Below are 23,294 nucleotides of genomic sequence, written 5' to 3' on the forward strand. Positions count from 1 at the left end.
ACGGTTGTAGCGTCTTGGGGTCATGGGATCATCTTTTGCGACTTTCTAACAAGCAATGTCAATGGGGAAGCCAAGTTCACTTAACAACCAGGTTACTAACTTCACAACTGTGGTGATTAACTTAGCAACTATGGCAAGAAAGGTCATAAAATGGGACAAAATTCACTCAACCGTATAGCCTAGCAAAAGAAATATTGGGTTCAATTGTGGTTGTAAGTCAAGGACTATCTATACAACACTTCTAGCACTTCTAGCAGCCTATGACTCAATTTTCCATAGCCGTGGGCTTCAATTCTCTATTTATCTGAATACTAATTTGGTTTATATATGAAATAGATATTTTTTTGGACACACAGATACACATACAAATACATGTACTGTATACTATTTGTTAATTCTCCTCACCTTGCTTAACAGAAAAAAATAGCAATAAAATAAAATAAGAAACAAGCAAAAAACATTCCATATACAAGTGACATAATGAATTCTACCTCTTTAACACAGTCAAAATTGTAAAATTGGGCAAAATTCACTTAACAACTGACTCGTTTAACAACAGAAATTTTGGGCTCAGTTGTGGTCATAAGTAGAGAACTACCTGTATTCCTAACTGGCAAGGAACACTCCACAGGTAACAAAAGTTACACTAGTGGCCAAAATTGTGGAAACCTTTTGGGAAAAGTGTATTTTTGAGGTTTGATGGCTAATAACACCACTTTTTTTTGGAGTTTTAAGATAATCCTATTCCACTGCTGGAAGGGCCTGGGAATAGCCGAGACCTAAACCCAATTGAAAATCTATGGAGCCGACTAAAGAAACTTGTTAGTCAGAACTTGCAACCCAGCAATAAAACCCAGTTAATAGAAACAATCCTTCAATCTTGGTTTCACATTATAACAGCTGCAGAACTAAAAGACTTGGTTCACTCCATGGGAAGACGTTGTAAGGCCGTAATTCATGCTAAAGGTTACCCAACTCAGTATTAACTGATATGGTGATCATTTTTGTATATCCCGTTTTTTCTACGTGTTTCACTTTTCTTCTTTATACTGTTACTAATAGCAAATCTTCATAAAATTATATTACATTCTTGATTAAATTATCTTTCCATTGATATATAATTTTATGGTACTATTCCAGAAAGAAAGTGGTGTTATTAGCTAGTTTTAGAAAATACACTTTTCCCAAAATTTTGGCCACTACTCTATATACAGGCTCAAATTATATATCAAATGCCTTATGCAAAGACCCAGCTCCAAAGTCCATCATGCTTGGAAATGTGGTAGGAAAGAGAATGACTAGCAGCAAGATGGATGGGCTCATTTATACCGCTGATGGGTGAACTATAGAAGACCTAAAGGAACAGGTTGTGCAGAAATCATCTGACGAAGGGTCTATGTGAGCTTTAAGAGTCAACATCCAACTTGATACTACATAATGACACCACAATCAGCAAATCATATCAATCAGCAAAAGTTACCTTGTTTACAGTCAGGTGGCATAGCTGTCTTCTAAATAAAGTACCCATAGAAATTTTTTTTTAAAAAGGAATTCTAACTCTGTAATTTGCAATGCATCAGTGTCAGCTTTAATCAGTGTTAAGATGTAGGACGCAACTGCCACAGCTTGATGTAAACAGGAAAAGCCTCTCTTATGAAAGGGTGTGTGTGCATTAAGAATTCACATAAGGCATTATGGACACCATATAAGTCTCTGTGGTAGTGTTTCTCAACCATAGCAACTTGAAGATGTGTGGACTTCAACTCCCAAAATTCCCTATACTGGCTGGAGAATTCTGGGAACTGAAGCCCACCCATCTTCAATTTGCTAAGGTTGAGAAACACTGCTCTATGGAATAATTTATGTGAGAGCTAGACATTTGTAACACACCTTCAACAGGTGTGTAGGAAGTGGGTTTTGCATCTTTAGAATTGAATAGAGCTGGAAAGGACCTTGGAGGTCTTTTAGTCCCCCTGCTCAAGCAGGAGAACCTACACTATTTCAGAAAAGTGACTGTCTAGTCTCTGCTTAAAGAGTCTCCAGTGATGGAGCACCCACAATTTCTGGAGGCAAGCTGTTCCACTGATTAATTGTCCTTTTAGTAGGCCATATATGGTACACAGACACCAATCCAATACTTTGGACAATTGATTAATTGATTGATTAAATTTTGTATTGATTAGGGAAATGACGACTTTTAAAAACCTGTAAAGCAGATGAGATACAGACATATACTCTATGTTGACAGGTTTGACACTTTCTCACCCGAGACTTTCTCATAATTTTAATACCGAGTTAAAATGGCAGGAAAGCTCCACATCCACACAACAGCTTTTCGACAATGACGAGTAAGAGAACACCTAGCTCAGGTGAAAGGAAACAAATTCCTTACCATGACAAGGCTACAGGACACGCACAAGGCTGCTATTATTGGCAATGGCACTTTAAGAAAAAGCCTGAGATACGTTGATTGGGAGCTATTGTGAAAATGTGTTTGATCTTTACAGCTCAATTTTATTACTGTTTGCTTGGAACTTTCAGTTCCTTTTTTTGTTTTTTTGGAAATCGGGGAAGTAGAATTAATGAGCAAAATGATTGTCTTACATCTTGTAGGGATACAAGTGGGGTGGGCTGCTGGGGGTTCGCAGGGGTTTGGGAGAACCTCTAGCTAAGATTCTGTGCAGTTCGGAGAATCCCCAAATCCCACTCCTGGCTGGCCCCGCCTACCCCACCCTGCCCCTCCCGGGAGTCCCCACATGGCCCGTTTTGGATGCAGGTAAGTGCAGGGCAGGTGTGGAGCAGTGGTGGGATTCAAATTTTTTTACTACTGGTTCTATGGGTGTGGCTTGGTGGGCATGGCAGGGGAGGGATACTGTAAAATCTCCATTCCCTCCCCAATCCAGGGGAAGGTTACTGCAAAATCCCCATTTCCTCCCAATCAGCTAGGACTCAGGAGGCAGAGAATAGACGGGGCGGGGCCAATCAGAATCTCTGAACTACTCAGAATTTCCGCTACCGGTTCTCCAGAACTGATCAAAACCTGTTGAAACCCACCTCTGGTGCGGAGGCTTAGGGAGGGTGAAAAGCGGGCCTATCGGAAGTTCGGGAAGTTAGTTTCCGGCCACTCGAGAAAAGCCTCCGGAGCCCGGCGAGGGCAAAAATGCCACCCACTGTGTTGGAGGAGGCTGACTAGGCCACGCCCACCATGGCCACGCCCACCGGGCAGAGAGTCCCTTGCTAAAATTTTTGAAGCCCACCCCGGGTACACGACATCCAAAGAATGTCTCCCCTAAATAAGTGTGTATTTAAATGCATTCTGGGGAGGTTTCTGCCCCTTCACACTCTTTCCCTAAAGAAGAAAAGGGGGTCCAAACATTTCACCCTGTGATATTGCAACGTTCACTCCTTCAGCCCCCATGCAAAGAAGAACTAGGAAGCCCAATCCCCAGTGCAAAAGAGCCCCTCTTTCACAAGTGCTCAAAACATCTGTTATTTTTTTAAAATGTACATACTTAAAATTGTAAAGATGTACTATATCTCAAGCAGAACTCAAGCTGGTTTATATTTGAAATTTAATACCCACCTTGACTGAAATGGAATTCAATCTCAAAAGAAGGTTTCATGTCTGTCACACACATACTTACAGATATAAAACAACGTGTCAAGTAAATTAAAGACATTTCAGCTATGACTTAAAATTAAAGACTTCAGCATAGTCTACCCAAGGACCTCATTGACCCAACAGCCACAAGTTCAAGATTAGGTTAGGAGGGTTTAAATTAAAAGCTTACTATTAGTGAGGTGCATGTAAAAGTTCATTATGCGCTGGATTTGAGACTGGGAGGAAACACAGAAACAAACCGAAATACACATTACCTGTTTTCAGTCGCCACAGCAACATGTTTCTTGCCACTGTGGAAGGAGGGGAATAGTATGAATAAATTTAGTGGACAAGTCTCCAGGGAGGGAGGAGGGTGTTAATTGAAAGTAGGCAGAACAGAAAGCATTTCCAGCTTGCTTGGTTACAGACAACCAGTAGGAAAGTCACTTGAATATTAAGGGAAGCAAGTTGATCACAACATTTGACACAAAGAGTTTCAGTTCTTGCTGGGATATGATGTATCTCTTTCTGTGCATCTGAGGCATGGCCCTATATCTCCCCTTTCAATCCATCCATCCATCCATCCATCCATCCAGGAAATCAGCTTGCCCAGATGTTCCCCTGATTTCTAGATTTCTAGCCTGGAGAATTAAGTCTTGCTTTTACTAAGAAAAGGTAAGAGAATAATTCAATCCACACATTTAGAAAGTTAGCTTGCCTAGAGGTTCTCCTTGACATCTAGGTTTATAACATGGGGAGTTTTAAGTCCTGTACTTAGTACAAAAAGGCAATTAGACCTGACAGTCCCTGTCCTTGGCCTTGAGTGAGGATACTGTAGAACAATTATGTATTATTTCGGTGTACCCAGTTCTTTGACAATTGAAAGAACTGATGGATATTCTCTAGCCAGAACTCACAATGTTTTGAAATAGAGTTGCAGATGCAATCCTATGACTCTTGGCTGAGTGAGAATGAAAAGACCTTGTGTTTAACACAGGTTCCTCCCCAGAAGATATACATGAGACTGGAATCCCAATAAATGATTATGTTGGAAATTACATAATATTGGAAATTGCACTTAATGAGCCCTTAGACCAGTTGAGCAAAGGGCAAGAACAGATAAGGAGAAGGCTCTTCAAACTTTGTCACTATATATTTCTTTCCGCTGGCCAATATCTCCCTCCCTCCCTCTTCCTTTCTTATCAAATTAGGAGACCACCCATCACTCTCATGGAGCAACTCTGGGCAGTGTATAATTAAAAGCATTAAAATCATATAAATAGCATATTTGAACTGGAGGCAGATTAAAAAATGGAATAGAACAGTTAAAGTTATTTTTTTTTACTTTAACAACTTTGTGTTTATGAGACAAGGGGACTTAATTTTCCGCTTTCTTGTTATTCTCCCTTCAAGATATACTGTAAATTAGGCAGAAATGATAGCTTTCAAAAAAATAGCTCAATTAATGACAGTATTTTTCTTTAACTTGACTTGTTTGGGATGAGTATAAAATCATTGCAATACAAACGACTAATAGCTTTTCAGAGAAAACTTAAAAAAAAACAAATCCTGAACTTTCTGACATACATATGTATCATCCAAACACAATCAGCTCTTCCCCGTCAGTTCAATCATTCCATTTATATGCAAATATATTTTAATTGAGGAATCGTATGAACATTAACTGATGAATGACTGCAATTTCTAAAATCTGAAGACAGATGAAGTAAGAATTTCTCGGTGATCCACACAGAGTTATATTTCCCCCTAGCAGATGTGTGAGGCCTGAACAAACTATCAAGCATCAATGCTAATCTGTCAATTAATAAAACGTTGGAACACAAAAAAACACAAGGGCACTTTCATCACTTGTTGATCATCTGCTTCTGTTCTTGTCAAAGGGAAGTGTCTGTTATTAGGCCCTTCCCTTAGCATATGGCTTATTCTCTGCTATGTCTCTCAATTAGACCCTTTAGTTTCAGCACGTGTGTTTTTGAATCAATAGAATCAAAGAATTCCTTTCTTTTTTAAGTTTTACAAACTCTAAGCCAGCGTTTCTTAACCTTGGCAGTGTCAAGATGTGTGGACTTCAACTTTCGGAATAATGGAATAACAGAGTTGGAAGGGACCATGGAGGTCTTCCAATCGAATCCCCTGGTCAGGCAGGAAACACTATGCTATTTCAGACAAATGCTTGTCCAAACTCTTATTAAAAACTTCCAGTGATGGAGCATTCACAACTTCTGGAGGCAAGTTGTTCCACTGATTAATTGTTCTGTCAGGAAATGTCTCCTTAGTTTTAGGTTGCCCCTCTCCTTGATTAGTTTCCCTCCATTGCTTTTTGCCTTGCCTTCAGGTGCTTTGGAAGGTAGATTGAACCTCTCTTTTTGGCAGCCCCTAAAATATTGGAACACTGCTATCATATCATCCCTTCATTAAACTAGACATGCCCAATTCCTGCAACTGCTCTTTTTATGTTTTAGCCTCCAGTCCCCTAATTGCTCTTCCCCAGAATTCCCCACCCTGAATTCTGAAGGATTGAAGAAGCTCCTTGGATGAGTGGGTGGAGATCCAACTGCTTGACGACCATACTTGACTGAATTCTCTTCAGCAAAGTGAAATAATTAAGCAGATCAGCAAATTGAGCAGATTACCAGTTGCAATTTACTGTTTCGCTGTACTCTTCTACCAGTTTGCAATGGGCACAAAAGGCTACATCAATCTTGCCTATTTTATATTTTATTTAAATACTTACATCGAAAGAACTACTCTGCAGTGGTGGCAGGGGCATTGCGAAATAAAGAAATGAAACAGAATGATATGAAAGAACGAAATAAGATAGTTTCCTTGTAGCAGAAAGGAAGCCATTTCAAAGGAAATAGAAAGTACAGATCTCAACAAGCATGACTTTGTTTTAAATTAGGTAATATTTTGGATGTCAGCTGTGATGATTCAAATAATTCTTCTTACTGCCCCAAAAAAGCGATATTGTATGATATAAAGGCCGATGGAGAAAAATCGCGCTAGCGATTACTCTCCGTTTTTGCACCAAAATCGAATGCAATTCTGGAGCACACGCCTCAGGCCAATTCCCTCATGCATGTTTATCATCTGATGATTTAAATATCAAGTAACAACTTGAGTGAGCAAGCTAACCACAATCGCACAAGGCCAAACTTCTGCAGGAGCAACACCATTCAAGGGAATTGGCTCTGACATGAAAGAGGGAGAAACTTTCGAAGATGTGCAATCAAAAAAAAAATGTATGTGCAAGGGTGAATTTCCACGTCTTTTGGGGTGCAGTATCTAACTGTTGATAGCACTGATAATATCTTTTCTGTTTTACTCCACATTGACTGTCCCAAAGGTGCTTTTTCAAAAGGCAACTGGACTTTGGTTTTAAAACAAAGTCCAGTTGCCTTTTAAAAAAGTACTTTTGGACGATCTGGATGACTGACAAACTCCATTAGACATCCACATTGACTGGTTGACCAACACTGCTTACAAAGCCAAGACAAAGTGGCTGCAGAAACTCCCTTTCAATGTCCCGCAGAACCTCTCATTTTGTTCAGCCACCCTCCCTGACATGAGCATGTCCTAGATTGCGTGGCCCGCAGTCTCTGGAGGGATAATGAGTGTCAGGCCTGGAAGCCATCTTTTGCATTGGGCCTTCAGGCCTGCCACATTTACTACTGTGGGAAATTGGGAGGGGGGATTGTATGGAGCATGGGTGATATATAGTCATAATAACATTACTTTCTCAGAGAATCAAGGACATCTTGGCCTGCACCTGGATGGATGAGACTGGGAGGCATCTCTAGTTGGGATGGTACATTGATCGGACCATGTGATGGGCACGTGGGTGCTGGGCAGGGACTTGGACTTTCCTTTGGGTGGGGAAAACCTGGAAGCTTTCAGATTCGGATTTTCCCAGATGCGCTAATATGACATCTCTAATAAAATGAAACTTTGAGGAACTTCAGGCCTTGGAGTCTTCTTTCATTAGGGGTGTAACTTGGAACCCCGATAGAGAGGATAACCACCATGCCAAAGGGGAGGACCTAAAGCCATACTCTGGCTGCCTCTGGCAGCTAGGGGGAGATGATGAGAAACAGATGTCCATGGGGACAGGTCTTCTGGAATCAGTTAAGGAGATGTTCTCACACCAAGGCAAAAAGATTGTGCAGATTTACCCGCAGGACAAAGGGTGTTGGGAGAAGAACACTTTTTAGCGCAAAAACTAATGTGAGAGATGGCCAGGACAAAATGCAATGCAGAGTTTTGCATGTTTAACTTCAGTGTAACCAGGGGTGGGATTCAAAAATTTTAGCAACTGGTTCTCTGCCCAGTTGCTGTGTCGGTGTGGCCATGGTGGGTGTGATCTACTTGGCCTTCTGCACCACAGCGGTGGAGGGGGGCGTTTTCGCCCTCCCCAGGCTCTGGAGGCTTTCTTCGAGCTTCCGGGAGGGCGAAAACAGCTTCCTATGGGCTCTGGAGCTCCTCCGGAGGCTGGAATCAGGCATGTTACCAGACTTCTGGAGCTTCCGGGAGACCTGTTTTTCACCCTCCCAGAGCCTCCACATGGGCGCTGCACTTACCTGGCATCCAAAATGGGCCGTGTGGAGACTCCAGGGAGGAGTAGGGTGTGATGGGTGGGACCAGCCAGTCCTTGCAACTACCGCTTCAGCGAACCAGATTTAAAATGAGCATCTGGTTCATCTGAACCGGTCCGAACCGGCTGAATCCCACCCCTGAGTGTAAACCTGTAAGCAGTAAAGAGTTTAGGTTGTGCCAAGCAGTTATTTGCAGAGGAAAAGAAAGGGAGATACTGTATAAAATTATTTTATAACTCTGATTGTCTCCCCCCCCCCTCAATTTCAGCAGTACACACCTAATTTGTGTGCACATTGCCTCAAACGACGACTGCCCAGAAAGCGGTGAAGGCCACAAACTGAACAAGTGGACATTAGTTTGCATAAACACACAAGGCTTTAGTTGCAAATGAGAATAAGTCTCTCTGCTTAAACCAAGTATTAACCCAAATATTTTCGGCCTGACCTGATTTCTCTTGCATTCAAATTTTTCAGTTCACAGTGTGCAATTAAAAGAAGCAATAGATTTTCCATTCCAAATCAAAGAGATCAATAAATTAAGGGACTTGAGGTAAAAAGGCAAATACAATAATCTGTTTTGAGAGTCTTTATTTCAGATAAAACCATGCCGCTATATACAGGAAAAGTAACTTTAAAAGCAACTTCAATACACGAAGAGCAAAACGTTGTCTAAAAGTTACACCATGCTGTCAACAACTCAGTGTATAAATTATCTTATATATATTTCTTTCAGGCCAACTTGCCTTTCGCTTCTGAACTATCTGCTTCCAACACTGTTACTCACAGTGATGTGACGTAATAAATCCTGCCTCTTCAACATGCCCAACATACAAGGAAAAAAATGTGTATTGACCAGAATGCAGGTAGTCCTCAACTTACGACAGTTCATTTGGTGCAACGGCACTGAGAAAAAATGACTTATGACCATTTTTCACACTTACGACCGTTGAAGTGTCATGTAATCAAAATTCAGACATTTGGCAATTGACTCATATTTATGACGGTTGCAGTGTCCTTGGGTCATGTGACCACCTGTTGCGATTTTCTGACAAGCAAAGAATGGGGAAGCCAGATTCACTTAACAACCGGGTTACTCACTTAAGAATCACAGTGATTGACTTGACCACTGTGGCAAGAAAGATTGTGAAATGAGCCAAAACTCGCCTAACAAATGTTTTCCTTAGCAACATAAATCTTGGGTTCAATTGTGGTCGTAAATTGAGGACTATCTGTACCAAGTGTCTTTATCAATATGACCTAAATGAACTCTGCCAACTAAGAGATCTAGAATGTTGACCAAGTCCTAGATACAATACATTTCTCTTCCAACTTCTGAATTCCAGTATTCTTTAATCTATATTCTATAGCAATAGAGATTTAATCTGGCTATATATATATATGCATATATATATATACACCCACTTCCCCATTCAATATACATCGGTTAAAAGCCAGAAATTGTAACAGCCAAGTCACATTGTCTTTTAATGACTCAGGATCTATGAATTGGCCAACCAAATCAAGCCACTTTACAACTGAGAGAACATACAGACTGGATGAAAGAACCCATAATAACAAAGGCAAGCACTTAGAGGAAAAAAAATAATTCGGAAAACAAATAACAATCATGTTTTTAGCTTCTCAAGGTTTTTGGAGGCTATGCTCCTATGCTAAGCTCAGGAAAGGTGTTTATATTATATTCCTCTTCCAGCTGGGCACCTTAGCCACAGGACAGTTAACCCTTGACATTAAGGATTTGCGCAGAGAGGCCGTGATGCCAGTTGCGCAGTTTGACAAAACGTGGGCCGTTACGCTCCGTTTCAAACCTCTCCCTGTGGCATGGAAAGACAAAGGGGTGGGGAGGAGGGAGAGAGAAGAAGAGAAAGAGAGAGAGAGAGACAGACAGATAGAGAGAGAGAGAGAGAGAGAGAGAAGGGATAGAGAGATAGGGTTTAAGTTGCCTCCAAATGCTGTGTTAAAAACAAATAAAATAAAAAGGACAAAGCAAAGTCTTTTTTTTGGGGGGGGATCAGAATTGCTCTAAAATTTGGAAGCACCCAATTCTCCTTTCTTGACCACGTTTGGCTGGGCTTCGCAGGGCTGCTTTTGCTAGAAATCCATCCTTTGGCCAGCAAATTTCCATTTGCTCCAGCATACAAAGTTTCACAGCGCACACAAACAAATGCGAAGGCTTTTTGCATCTAGATTAGCTTCTCGTTGTACAGCAAGCATTGATTTGAGTGGCAGTAGAGAGGTTATCTTTCTGTTATTATAAGATAATGGATGCTCCCTGGAAGTGATGTCATAGATTTGGGCATAAATAATGCCCATCTCTTTGGGGTTTTAAATCATAAAATTTGAGTGGCATCAGTGTTGCGGTAAGAAAGAGGGTACTCCCGTAAGTAACTGTACAACACCTGCCATTCATTCAATTTCATTGAATTTGGGTCAACTCAAATCTCTTTTAAAAAAAAAAAGGCTTTTGAGTGGGTAAAAAAATAAAAGAACAAAAGATAAAGGATTTGTTGGGAAAAAAATTGATTCCTGTTGGGAGGATTTGTTAGGCTAGTAACACCCCCCACTTTTTAAAAAAATTTTTTGAAGCACACGACTTTAGAAATTTAAATTTGTTTAGATGCTGTTCTGGAGGACGAATCAAATAGATGGAAAAGAAAGTGTTACATTCTCCTCCACAGATTCTGTTTTTCTCCTACACAATCCCACCTCAAACTGATTTGTGAAATTCATCTGGAGATGGGTTTGCTTTCCCCTAAAAATGTCTACAGGAAGTCTGATCGCCTTGGCTAAGTACCACGTCAAACGTGCAGTGGTGCACTGAAGCAAGAGGCTGTACTACTGAGAAAGGAGTGAATGACTCCTATTTTTCTCAAAAAACCCCTCAGATCAAATTAGACCTCTGGCTGGCGTTTCCAACACAATTCACATGCATGCTTGTAAAAACAAGACAGTGACCTTTCTAAATTACTGTAGCGACCCAAGGAATTCAGGAAGATGGTCTGATGTGTCTAGGCTGGATGCTCTACTACAAGGGTGTCAAACTCGATTTCATTGAGAGCCACATCAGGGTTGTGTTTGATCTCAAGGGGGCAGGGTGGCTGTGGCCAGCTGTCAGGCCTGGAAACCATACTAGGCCTTAGGTTTCTGAGTTTTTTTTATGCAGAGGAGGTTTTTCTGGAACCTTGACACCAGCTTGATGTCACTCATGTCAGGTGGCCTGAGTGATTTGCCAGTGAAAAAGGGCTCCCAATCTCTGTTTTCAGGTGGGACGGCCTCCTGCAACCCTCTGCCAGCAAAAATGGAGCTTGGGAGGGCCTCACAGGGCTCTCCTGAGTTCCGTTTTTGTTGGCAGAGGGTTGCAGGAGGCTGTCCCAGCCGAAAATGGAGATTGGGAGCCCATTTTCGGTGGCAGAGGTACTGCGAGCCAGTCCTTTGCTGTTTCCAGGGTGGCCCTGTGGGCCAGATCTAAACACCCTGCAGGCTGGTTGCGGCTTGCGGGCCTTGAGTTTGACACCCCTGCTCTACTGTATTAGTTGCATGGATGAAATTAGAAGCAGAAGCATCTTTCAGCTTCAGGGAGGGAGATAAAGAGTTGAATTCTCCTTCCTTCTATCCTGAAAGAACATTTCAGCCCAGCAGGAGAAGGAACAGAAGGACCTTCTCCATGCTGTCTGTAGTCCCAGTTCTCCTTGGAATCCTTCTTAGGTGCAATTTGCATTTTTTAAAAAGCGGGCCTTAATTTAAATCACATCATCATTAAAAGTCTCATTAATTTGGGCTTCACACTGTTTTTCCAAAACTTTTGTTAGCATAATGAATTCAAGGACATCTCTACTGCTTCCCAAACTTGACTGAGGTTGAGAGAAAGATAAATTAGATTAGAAACAGAAGCTTTTTTAGGGCATGCTACTTTTTGCTTATAGGTATACTTGCCTTTGATTAAATATGGCTTCCTTCCTTCCTTCCTTCCTTCCTTCCTTCCTTCCTTCCTTCCTTCCTTCCTTCCTTCCTTCCTTCCTTCCTTCCTTCCCTCCTTCTCCCTAACTTCCTTCCCCCCACCTTTCTTCCTTCTCCTTCCCTTCTTTCTTTTTTTTTCCTTCCCCCTTCTCCTTCTTTCCTTCTTCCTTCCTTCCCACTCTCCTCAATCCAGCTTGCTGTCATGTACCTAGTAACCAAGAGCTGTAGCAATGGTAGCGCAGCAGAGGATTCTACTGCATCAAACAACCAAACATCAAAAAAGCACAACAAAGAATGTTCTTTCTGCGCCAACTCAGAAAGCTCAAACTGCCCAAGGAGCTGCTGATACAGTTCTACAGAGGAATTATTGAGTCTGTCATCTGCACCTCTAGAACTGTCTGGTTTGGTTCTGCAACCCAACAAAACAGACACAGACTTCAAAGGATAATTAGAACTTCAGAAAAAACAATGGTTACCAACCTGCCTTCTACTGAGGACCTGTATACTGCATGAGCCAAAAAGAGGGTTGTGAAAATATTTACAGACCCCTCGCATCCTGGACATAAATTGTTTCAACTCCTACCCTCAAAATGAGGCTATAGAACACTGCACACCAGAACAACTAGACACGAGGACAGTTTTTCCCCGAACTCCATCACTCTGTTAAACAAATAATTCCTTCAACACTGTCAAACTATTTACTAAGTTTGCATTACTATTAATCTTCTCATCGTTCTCCTCACCCATCTCCTCCCACTTATGACTGTATGACTGTAACTTTGTTGCTTGTATCCTTATGATTTATATTGATATTGATTGTTTCCTGATAGCTTATTTGTACCCTATGACTATCATTAAGTGTTGTGCCTTATGATTCTTGATGAATGTATCTTTTCTTTTACATACACCAAGAGCATATGCATCAAGGCAAATTCCTTGTGTGTCCAATCACACTTGGCCAATAAAGAATTCTATTCTATTCTATTCTATTCTATTCTATTCTATTCTATTCTATTCTATTCTATTCTATTCTATTCTATCTTATGAATTACAGCTCATTCACGCATTCTTTCTTTCTTTAATTTTCTCATTCATAGTTACGAAGAGGCCCTTAGCTACCATCAAAAGGAGAGAAGCACATTCGACATACAATTAAAGGATGCCTTTGGTGGTACAAAAGGCACAGCACCTGGTCTTAGAGCAGGTGGCTTCCAGGGCAGAATTCAACAACTCTAAGGAGCAGGGCAATCACCTCTTAGCTTCTTTGTTTTCTTTTCAGAGGTTTGGAGAAATGCTTGCTAAGGGCTGATGTTATGCTATTCATTCATCATCTCAATCAGTTCACGGGTGGGACTTTGGGTGTAGAACCCAAGATATCTGGTACTGAATGCCATGGTGGGTAGGGAGGAGGTCCATATAAGCCTCTCCCTTTCTGCTGATAATTTGAGGTCTGCTCTTTGATAATGCTAAGATTTCTAGCTTCAGCTTAGTGGCTGTGTTCACTCTCCATCATATCCCAATTGACTTAGGCACCCACAACCCAAAATTCCTTTTTTGTGGTTTTTTAGAGAAACCTCTCAGTCTGACTATGATTGTTGAACACTGAGAGCGCATTTTGAGGTAGGAATAAGACAAAAAAATAATAATTGTATGATTCCTAGAGCAAAACCACCTCCCCCAAGACCCTTCTTCTAAGCCACGATTGCTGTGTTCATACAGCATGATAAGCCAAAAGAAGCACATAATACTACAACTTAATGGAATAACACCATCCAGTCAGAGCTGAAGAAGCTCTTGGATGAGAAGCGAGACATCTTCAAAGAAAAAACCAGAAAGTCCAGTTGCCTCTTGAAAAAGCACCTTTGGGACAACCATGACCTAGATGACTGAGAATCTCCATAGATATTAAGCTGATCTGACACTTACTAAATTCTTAAAAGAAAAAAAAGAAAAGAAATGCCCTATATGGTCCTTAACTGATCACGGTGAAGACCATGAGCCTTGCTAACTCGAATCAACTAAAGGTGCAGCCTCTACGTCGTTTATGTGGGAAGAAGTTTCCGAGTTGACCGTCACAGTTTTTGAAAGTTGCCTCATTTGCTGTCCCCTCAAATTTGAGGAGGCCTCCAATTTTGTCATAATTTTGGCAAATAAAAAAAGAAGATCCATATATAAAAGTAAGATAGACATCTTCATCAGGAAGATACGTGACAGAGAACAGAATAAAACTGTTGTTGGCTTATTAAACATAACAACTACTTTCATAGCTACATCACAGGTTGAGATATCTTAGCAAATAGGTCAGCTTGATAGGTTATAAAAAGAGAGTCAGTTGATCTAATGGTTAAAGCATTAGGCCAGAATCTGGAAGTCTGTGACTTTTAGCCCTAGCTTAGGCACAAAACCTATGGTTATGGTCACTCTCAGCCATAAGAAGAAGACAAGGGCAAACGACTTCAAAAAATGTTATCCAGACAATTGCAGGGGCCAGTCTAGGCAGTTAGCAACTCTGATTCAAAGTCATCACCTACCCACTCACCCACCCACCCACCCACACAAACACAAATCAATCTTCTGTGAAGACTCCTAAAGACAGTCCCACCCTGGTTCCCCAAAAGCCTAAAGCTACCTCTGTTCCTTGGATAGCATCCAATTTCTTTGGGTTTTACTAATGAGAAATGTTTATATCCATTGGTTGCTATTGGAGTAACTCAGATACTGTTGGTAGCCAACTCTACCATCAGCAGTGTTAGTATTTCTAAGGCAGAGATATGAAAAGAAAATATCTATGGTTGGTTCTGCCAGCTGCTATAATTACCCAGATGTTTCTCATCACCCAGAAGCTTAATTTAAATCTCAAAACAGAATTGGGGTAATAGCAACTATTGCCAAATCTCTAAGGGATGGGTACATTTTCCTGAGATGGTTCAGTACATATACGGCAGGTGTACATGCAACTAAAACTTCACCCAACTGAGGACAACTGAGATGTTGAAACTGCATCACAATTCTTACACAGAAATGTCTTCTATGTACAAATTTGGCAACCTATGAAATTTAGATCTCTGTTCCATAAGAATTCTGCTACAGGCAGTGAAGACCTTGGTCTGTAGATTGTCTAAGGCCAAAGGGAGAAGGAGAATTCCAACTAGATCAACAACTGTCATCCATCATGGAAAGCATGTGCAGCCAATTGTAGTTGCAAATATATTTTAACAATTTCAGACAACAGGGAGCTTGGGCACCAAAAATCTCAGGGTTCAAAACTCAACAAAAGCCAACCCATGTTAGCACAATGGAAACTTTGGCAGGACAAATAAGCTAGTTCATGAACCAAAGGCCCTGTTTCTAAGAAGATATTCAGGAAGGCGGGTATATGCCAGCAAGAGAAGAGGTTTCTCTTCTCCAGACCATCACAACGAAACTAGAGCAAAACAAAAGTGAAGCCGGCAGCCAATTCCAAGAACACAATTGCAACCACCTTAAGATAGGTTAAAAAACCTGAGCTTCTAAATATTTGCAAATGGACAAACATTTCACTCTAGTAGCAAAAGCAGTCCTGTGTGCTCACACTGCAGTATTTTGAGACGATCGATCCAAATAAATTTGTTGGGAATGGATTAAACGTCCCCCTTTGATTTAATTTCTGCAATGACACTCTTTGGTTGTCTTGTTCATAATGTTGGAACAACAACATTTGTGCACCTCAATTGAAACAAATGCTAATCCCAGCATCATCCCAATAAATGCTTGTTAAAACTGCAATCCAAGAGTAGGGCAAAGCACATGCAGGCCGGTTTGCTGAGTCTTTCTGGCAAAGTTAGCCCATCACAACCCTTGGGAGATCCTTCTACCGAAAATTCTCATCAAGTGCTCCCTGGAATTACAATAAGTTCTGACCTGGTCTGCTTTGGATGTCTGGTTAAACCAAAAGCATGTTTGTATTTTAGTGATTTGAGTAGAAGTAGTAGGTTTTTTAAGGGTGAAAAATCTAATGGGCTTAAAAAGTCAATTAATGCTAGTTCTTGTTATCGGTAAACAGAAGGCCAGAAGGTAGCTAATTGCCTACCTTGATCTTCTCAAGGCATCTTCATCTGGATCTTGCACTGCAGATGAAAAATTGGTAATGTTAGAAGGAGAAGCATCAGGCAAGACGTTTGAATGGAGAATGAAACCTTACTACAGTTCGTGGGGAAGAACTACATCTTACTCTCACCAGGAAAGGTCACTCTATAGAGGAAATCTACCGGAATCTCTCAGTATCATTTATTTTATCTAGAAAGTATCCATACCTTCCAGTTTAGATCATGGTCATATTTCCCAATGGAACTTATTTGCATTGTATCACAGTTTTCAACAGAAGTTTTAATTTGAATCTTCTCTGAAATTCCTATCTGCTTTGTCAATCTCAAACATCTCCCCCAAATAAGCTTTTAGGAAAATGGATTCACATTGGCATTATTGACAGATTACCTTATATTTGATCTAGCCAATCCCAAAGCAGGGAGTATTTAATAATTGTGAAAAATAAGAATAAACTAAACAGCAGAAGGATTGTTTTTCTTTTCGCTAATGAGAATTGGTGATAGATTCATTCTTTACCAACACATGGTTGATTGACAACACTGTTCATCTGCTATGCAAAACAATATTTAATCCAGATAGCCCTACAGGAAGTGGATTTCTTGGGGGGCGCTTGGCTGTGAGGTTTCAGACCAGAGTCCAGCATGGATATTGTATTGGTCTTAAAAACTTCTGCAACTTATTGTAACCACTGTTAATATCATGACTTAGTTTGAAATTTGGAATCTTCTTGTTGTAGTGGAACGTGCTTCAGTCTGTATGAAACCGCTATTGTTTTGATTACGAAGAGTTTCTTTCCTTGACTCTTTTCTTATCTAGTTTCAGCATAGATTTTTCCCCCCTGCACAATATCTGCACAAAGGTCAAAATGATGCTGCCTAGCTCTTCTTATTTGGGCTGAGAAGTGGCCTTCAGCCAGTTCTCCTGAATGTTCTCTTCAGAATGTTAGGTCATGATCTTCTGAAATGTTATGTATTTGACCCAGCAGGAACGATAAAGCTTTCGGTCATTTTTCAACAGACTTCAGTGTCAGAAGAAGGCAGAGGGACCAGTTATCTACACTTCTGAAAATGAGTGTCATCAAATACGGGTAAAACCAAACTATATCCTGAAATTTTAAGAAGCTCAAAAGAATATCTTTCTATCCTTTCTGGACTTCACCCACCCCCAAGCCTCTTCCAAAAGTCAGGTGACTTGTTGACCAAGGAGAATCACACCAAATCTGGTATATCACTTTTTGGTTTGAGGCAATCCCCTTATCTTACAAGATTTTTCTGTATCTGTACCCGGAATCTACAATGGTTTAGGGCAGGGGTCTCCAACCTTGGCAACTTTAAGCCTGGAGGACTTCAACTCCCAGCAAAGCTGGCTGGGGAATTCTGGAGTTGCAGTCCTCTAGGCTTAAAGTTGCCAAGGTTGGAGACCCTTGGTTTAGGGGAACTATTCAAGTGAGAACACAGAATGTTGTAGAGAAGATGCAGAATGAGAAACACAACTTTTGTAAACTTCCTTCACATATGCCTTAACTAAGGAGGTAGGGCTAAATCATTAATTCAGATGCTCTGGTCCTGCTTATGGGGAAGCAAACTTTTCAATTTCTATGGATTAATTTGGCAGGCTTCCGTCTGAGTACAGGTAGTCCTCAGGTCCATAAGGTAGACTTATGACCACAATTGAGCCCAAAATTGATGTTGCTAAATGAGAAATTTGTTAACTGAGTTTTGCCCTATTTTATGACTTTTTTTTTTACCAAATTTGTTAAGTGAACCACTGCAGTTGTTAAATTAGTAACATGGTTGTTAAGTGAATCTGTCTTCCCCATTGATTTTGCTTGTCAGGACACTACATCTGTCATAAATACGAATCAGTTGCCAAGCATCTGAATTTTGATCACATGACCATGGGGATGCTGCAATGGTCATAAGGGTGAAAATGGTCATAAGTCATTTTTTTCAGTGCCGTTGTAACTTTGAATGGTCACTAAATGAACTGTTGTAAGTCGAGAATTGCCTGTAGTGTATCAACCCTAATCGCTGTTTTTGGAAACTATACCTGACTTAAACAGTTTAGAACAGAGGTCTTCAAACTTGGCAGCTTTAAGACTTGTGGACTTCTAATTTAGGAATTATTTTAGATTATGATTGTTAGTTTTGATACCCTGCATTTTGTTCTGGGAAGTCGGGGTGGGGGGTGGGGGGTAAGGGGAGGGAATTGGGGGTTTGGTAGAGATGGAGTGATGGTTAATGTACAGGGATTATTGAAGATGTATAAATATAATTAATGCAGGGTCGGGTCTGCCCAGTTACCATTTTAGAATGGTGTGGAGGGAGAAAAGAGAGAGTAGGAGGTAGGAAAGAGGAGAAGAGGAAGGAAGAGGGGTAGAAGAGGGAGAAGGAAGGTGTAGGGTGGAGGGAGGAGAGGATGTAGATAAGAGAAGGAGAGGAAGGTCTGGAAAGTAGAAGAAGGTAGAAGAGGGAAGAGTGTTAAAAAGGGGGGTGGTGACTGGGCAAGCCCGACTAATTGTATATAATTGTACATTGGATGAATTATTTGATATGATTGTAAAAATAAAACTTTTTATAAAAAAAAAAATAAAAAATTGTGGACTTCAACTCCCAGAATTGAAGTCCACAAGTCTTAAAGCTGCCAAGTTTGGGGACCCCTGTTTAGAAGGTTATTGAGGAAGGTCAAAAATGACCTACCTCAAATAGCACTGAGGTAGGTCAAAAGTGACTCGATGAGAATTAATTGTGATCAGGTAGACAAGGAATAAATTGCTGAGAATTGACAGAGCTGTTTTCCCATTCAGGAGATCAGAGCCTCAGTTTGAATCTTGTTTTGCTGTGTTTGTTTACAAGGAGGTTGGCATGATCTATAGAGTAGATCAAGTCAAGTCAAATTATATCAAATGTTTAATATGGTCATAGACCAGTGCAGTTCAATAGATAGGCTTTTTTGCCCAAATTGGTTGTTGTGTACCATCTTGCAGAACACAGATTTTGCTGTTCTGATGATCACTGCTATAACATCTAGGCTGGATATTGTGGTATTTTCAAGGACCTGCACTTGAATCTTTGATTATCTGAATGCCACAAAATGGAATGCAAAAATGCTTTAAAGCAAAGACAGTAAAACCTAGAGTTTACAGTTCCCCATTTAAATGCAAGCAACAAATTTTTAATTAGGACTTCATCCTCAAATAACAACATAAACTGTATCCAATGCAGTCTGGACAATTGATTTAATTTACATTATTTGCCGCAGTCGATGCAAATGATATAAATTAATGCAAAAAACATAATTACATCAATTATGTCACTCCATGGTGACAATGTACCTCAATAATTATGCAAATACTGTAAATTACCTCAAGTTGCCTATGGAAAGTAACCCATGTATCTATCTGAAAAACTTTCTATCTCAACCTCCTAAAATCTGCCTATTTCTATCTAGCCTTCATTGTCATCTCTTCATGAATGTATGGCATTTTCATGGCCATAACTACGTTCTTACAAAATACTTCCAGCATTCCATCGCTAACTCAATCAAAACTCCTTGGTAGTTTTGTTGCAATAATTGTTTCTAAGTTGTCTTTGGGCATTAAAGATCACTGCCTCCTTTTCTCTGTGGCCCAAGAAGGCCTCAACAGCTCTGACTGAGTGAATTTGCACCTTCAGACACTTAGTGTCTGAAGGTGCAAATTCTCTAACAGAAGATCTTGCTTTCTCTCCAACTCTTTTCTTGGAGGAATAGATAGGCAAGATGGATTTTGATGGTATTTTCACAACACAGTTTATGATGCAAAGTTAATTTTAGTCTGGGCAAAACTGGGACATTTGTGAGCGAATTTTCACCTTCTGGGAGGATTACGTGATTAGATCAATGCTACTTTTGATGTTTTTGATTTTTTTACAATATTCTCATGTTCCATTGACCCAATTAAGTATATTGTGTGAACAGGACTACTGCCTACAATTTCATCAAGACTCAGAAGTATCACAGAAAAAGTAAGAGGGTGGTATGATGCTCTTGGTGCTCTGTGAGCTTGGTTGTTTCCTTGCTGATGTTTCATTACCAGACTGGGTAACATCATCAGTGGTAGAAGAGAGTTAACACTGAATTTGTTATCTATGCTGCTAATGAAATGTCTGCAAGGAATGAACCAAACCCAGGGAGCACCAAGGATCTCACAGTTCAATCCTGAGCTATATGTTTGGTCTTCTATAACAGGGGTCTCCAACCTTGGCAACTTTAAGACTTGTGGACTTCAGCTCCCAGAGTTCCTCAGCCAGCTTTGCTTTGCTGGCTGAAGAACTCTGGGAGTTGAAGTCCACAAGTCTTAAAATTGCCAAGGTTGGAGACCCCTGTTATATAAGGTGGTGGTAATCCAACAGGTCTTGATTCTTGTCTACCTTCTTGCATTGACTTCTGCCTGCCTTTGCTTCTCTACCTGTGGCTGGCATTTGCCTTCTTTGGGAGGACAAACAAGGTGGTTGATACTGTCAATGAAAGGCAACCCCAACAATGCCCTTTCAAACCTGATAGTGATTTTCAGTGAATTACAAACAAAAGTGGCCATTCCTTAAAAACTGTAATTCAGTTTTTCTTTGAAACTGAGGATTTGCCTTCTTCCTTCCTTTCTTTATGATAATGAACCCTTTCCCCTTCCCCCTTCTCTCCTCCAGTGGGGCTACAATAGCACTTCTGACTGATGTTTTCTTGATGTCAGGGACTTCTTGAAATGTTGTATTGTCTTCATATTCTATGATAGTGGTCCATTTCTCTTATGATAATGGTAGTGTTATAGTGTTCTGTGATAATGTTCTCACTTTTGTTGTAAAGTAGTTCTGAATCACTAAATAAATACCTGGTTGTGAGACAAGATATAAATATTACAGAGTACAGCCTGAAAAAGTATAATAAATTGGAGGGACAAAAATGCTCACCTAAGATTATTGCCCCTTAGAGTTAAGGATTTAGCTAAAGGATTTTAATTTTATAGCAGAGACCTGGAGGCCTAACCTAAAGAAGATTGTCTGCCTGCCTGCCTGCCTCTCTCTCTCTCCATCCATCCATCCATCCATCCATCCATCCATCCATCCATCATCTCTCTCTCTCAAATCTCTCTCGCTATCATCTGTTTATCCCTCCATCCCTCCATCCCTCTATCTATCTATCTATCTATCTATCTATCTATCTATTTATCTATCTATCTATCTATCATCTGTCTATCCCTCGATCCCTCCCTCGATCCCTCTATCTATCTATCTATCTATCTATCTATCTATCTATCTATCTATCTATCCATCCATTACCTATCTATCGTCAATTTATCTCCCTCTCTCTTTGTGTTTATCTATTTGTCTGTCCATCTTTTTATCTTTCTTTGTGTGTGTGTGTAAGCAAGCAGTGATAACTGATACCCAACAGAGTGATAAGAAAGGAAATTTTCCACGAAAGAGGCGAACTGGGCATCCCAGCTGGACTTACTGTACTCAGTTCCTGTCATCTGAGCAAGGACTCGGAAGGACTTTGACTGCAAGTTGGAAGATCGGCGGCTCCAATCATCCAGCTCATCTTCAGACTTGTTTTGAGTTTTAAGCACAGCCTGATAGACTGGAGACGCACTGTCTACATGAGGATCTTTAACAGGAAGGTTACTGCAATGCAGAAAGTAACATGCACTGTAACATGGCTCATGAGATTGGGCCCGCCCTTCCCCAACATCCTTGCTGATGTTTAGCCTCAGATCCACAATTGCTTCTTCTTAGCCACAGAAATGAAGTCGTTACTTGTGAAACAAGCAGATACAAGGAAGCCATGATGCAAAGTTGCCTTTCTCTTCACAGGAAGCATGGAAACTATTGTTATCTAGAACACGCATCACACAAAGAGAAGTAATCTGGACAGGACATTTCTTCATCATATCGGACAAGCAAAATTTACCAATTTATTTATTTTTCTGGCTTGCAACTTTCTGAAATAGCTCAATCATCATAGCAGTTCAGAGAATGGCATAGGATTACTCATAATTCCAGGAAGCTGCTGACCTGTTTCCACTACTTAGACAATGACTGTGTTAAACATTGAAACTGGGAATATGAAATCCACACCTAATTTTTCCGGAAAAACACTGATCTTCCCAAAGCATTTTCACCAAGGAATGCTGCCAAGACTTTACAATCTCATCAGCTCCCTCCTCGTTGGCATGGCTTGGAGTAGGAAGTGTGATTTGAATACTGCATCTGATTGGTGTTTGGGAGGCCCTGACAATGAGTTCTATAATGAAAAGGCTTTCTGTATTGGGCTAAGACTATTCTTCTCTTCTTCTGATGGTTTGTGAAGTCCCCATAACTTGCATGCCCCATCATTGATCCAATTAAGTGTGTTGTGTGGATAGGACTTCCACGTGACTGTTTATGATGTTGCAGGATTTGCAGACCAGCCGAGATCACAGGGTGAAGCCACATCTATGTGAAACTATCACTAGCACGTGGTCCTAAGAAGCTGAATGGAATTATATTGAGTGGACTTTCTAGGGCTACATCTTTGTGGTGGCTTCATGGACTGAGTATGGAGATCATTATTATTTCCTAATTCCCACTGTCCTTCATTATCTTTGTTCTCCAGGGACAGTAACACGCTTCTTCTGCCACCTTTCCAATATATAGTAGTCTCCCATTACAACTGAGCAACTGATCAGATGTACACCAAAACTCAGTCAGCTACTTCTGAAGTTCATAGCAAAAGTCAAAGAAGGCCTCAAAGGATATCCATGTTGGCTAGAAATTATAGCAGCTTAAGCGTAACCCTTAGAGGTGGGGGAACAATTGAACAATTTGAAAAACTGTTCTCGATAGTAGTATTTGCGCCAAGAAAGCATTATCAACCCACCCATAACAGTCTCAGGAAGACACGTTGAATGACTTGAAGGAAAGGACAATGCCATCAAGCACACCTGGTGGAATAAAAATACTGGGGGCAGCCTACAAATGTTAGTGAAGCCCCATCAACTGCAGTCA

The 23,294-nt window shown here is 40.6% G+C and overlaps 1 protein-coding gene across 12 annotated transcripts in view; it reads right to left on the reverse strand.

The window, feature by feature from the left end:
- The window catches only part of LDB3 (LIM domain binding 3), a 161,488-nt gene that overhangs the window by 39,888 nt on the left and 98,306 nt on the right, over positions 1 to 23,294 (reverse strand). For 7 of the 12 annotated variants that reach the window (XM_058187031.1, XM_058187030.1, XM_058187032.1 and 4 more), the window contains 3 exons: positions 21,763 to 21,932; positions 16,259 to 16,295; positions 3,877 to 3,912 (listed from right to left, as the gene is read on the reverse strand). The exons of 2 other annotated variants lie outside the window; for them this stretch is intronic. In XM_058187031.1, the coding sequence (XP_058043014.1) occupies positions 3,877 to 3,912; positions 16,259 to 16,295; positions 21,763 to 21,932 (243 nt within the window). Of the gene's footprint in view, positions 1 to 3,876; positions 3,913 to 8,785; positions 10,047 to 16,258; positions 16,296 to 21,762; positions 21,933 to 23,294 lie in introns of those variants that run through there. 3 more of the 12 variants (XM_058187036.1, XM_058187039.1, XM_058187042.1) reach the window with 2 other exon arrangements.

The sequence above is a fragment of the Ahaetulla prasina genome, chromosome 6 (genome assembly GCF_028640845.1).
Source record: "Ahaetulla prasina isolate Xishuangbanna chromosome 6, ASM2864084v1, whole genome shotgun sequence".
Taxonomy (NCBI): Eukaryota; Metazoa; Chordata; class Lepidosauria; order Squamata; family Colubridae; genus Ahaetulla; species Ahaetulla prasina.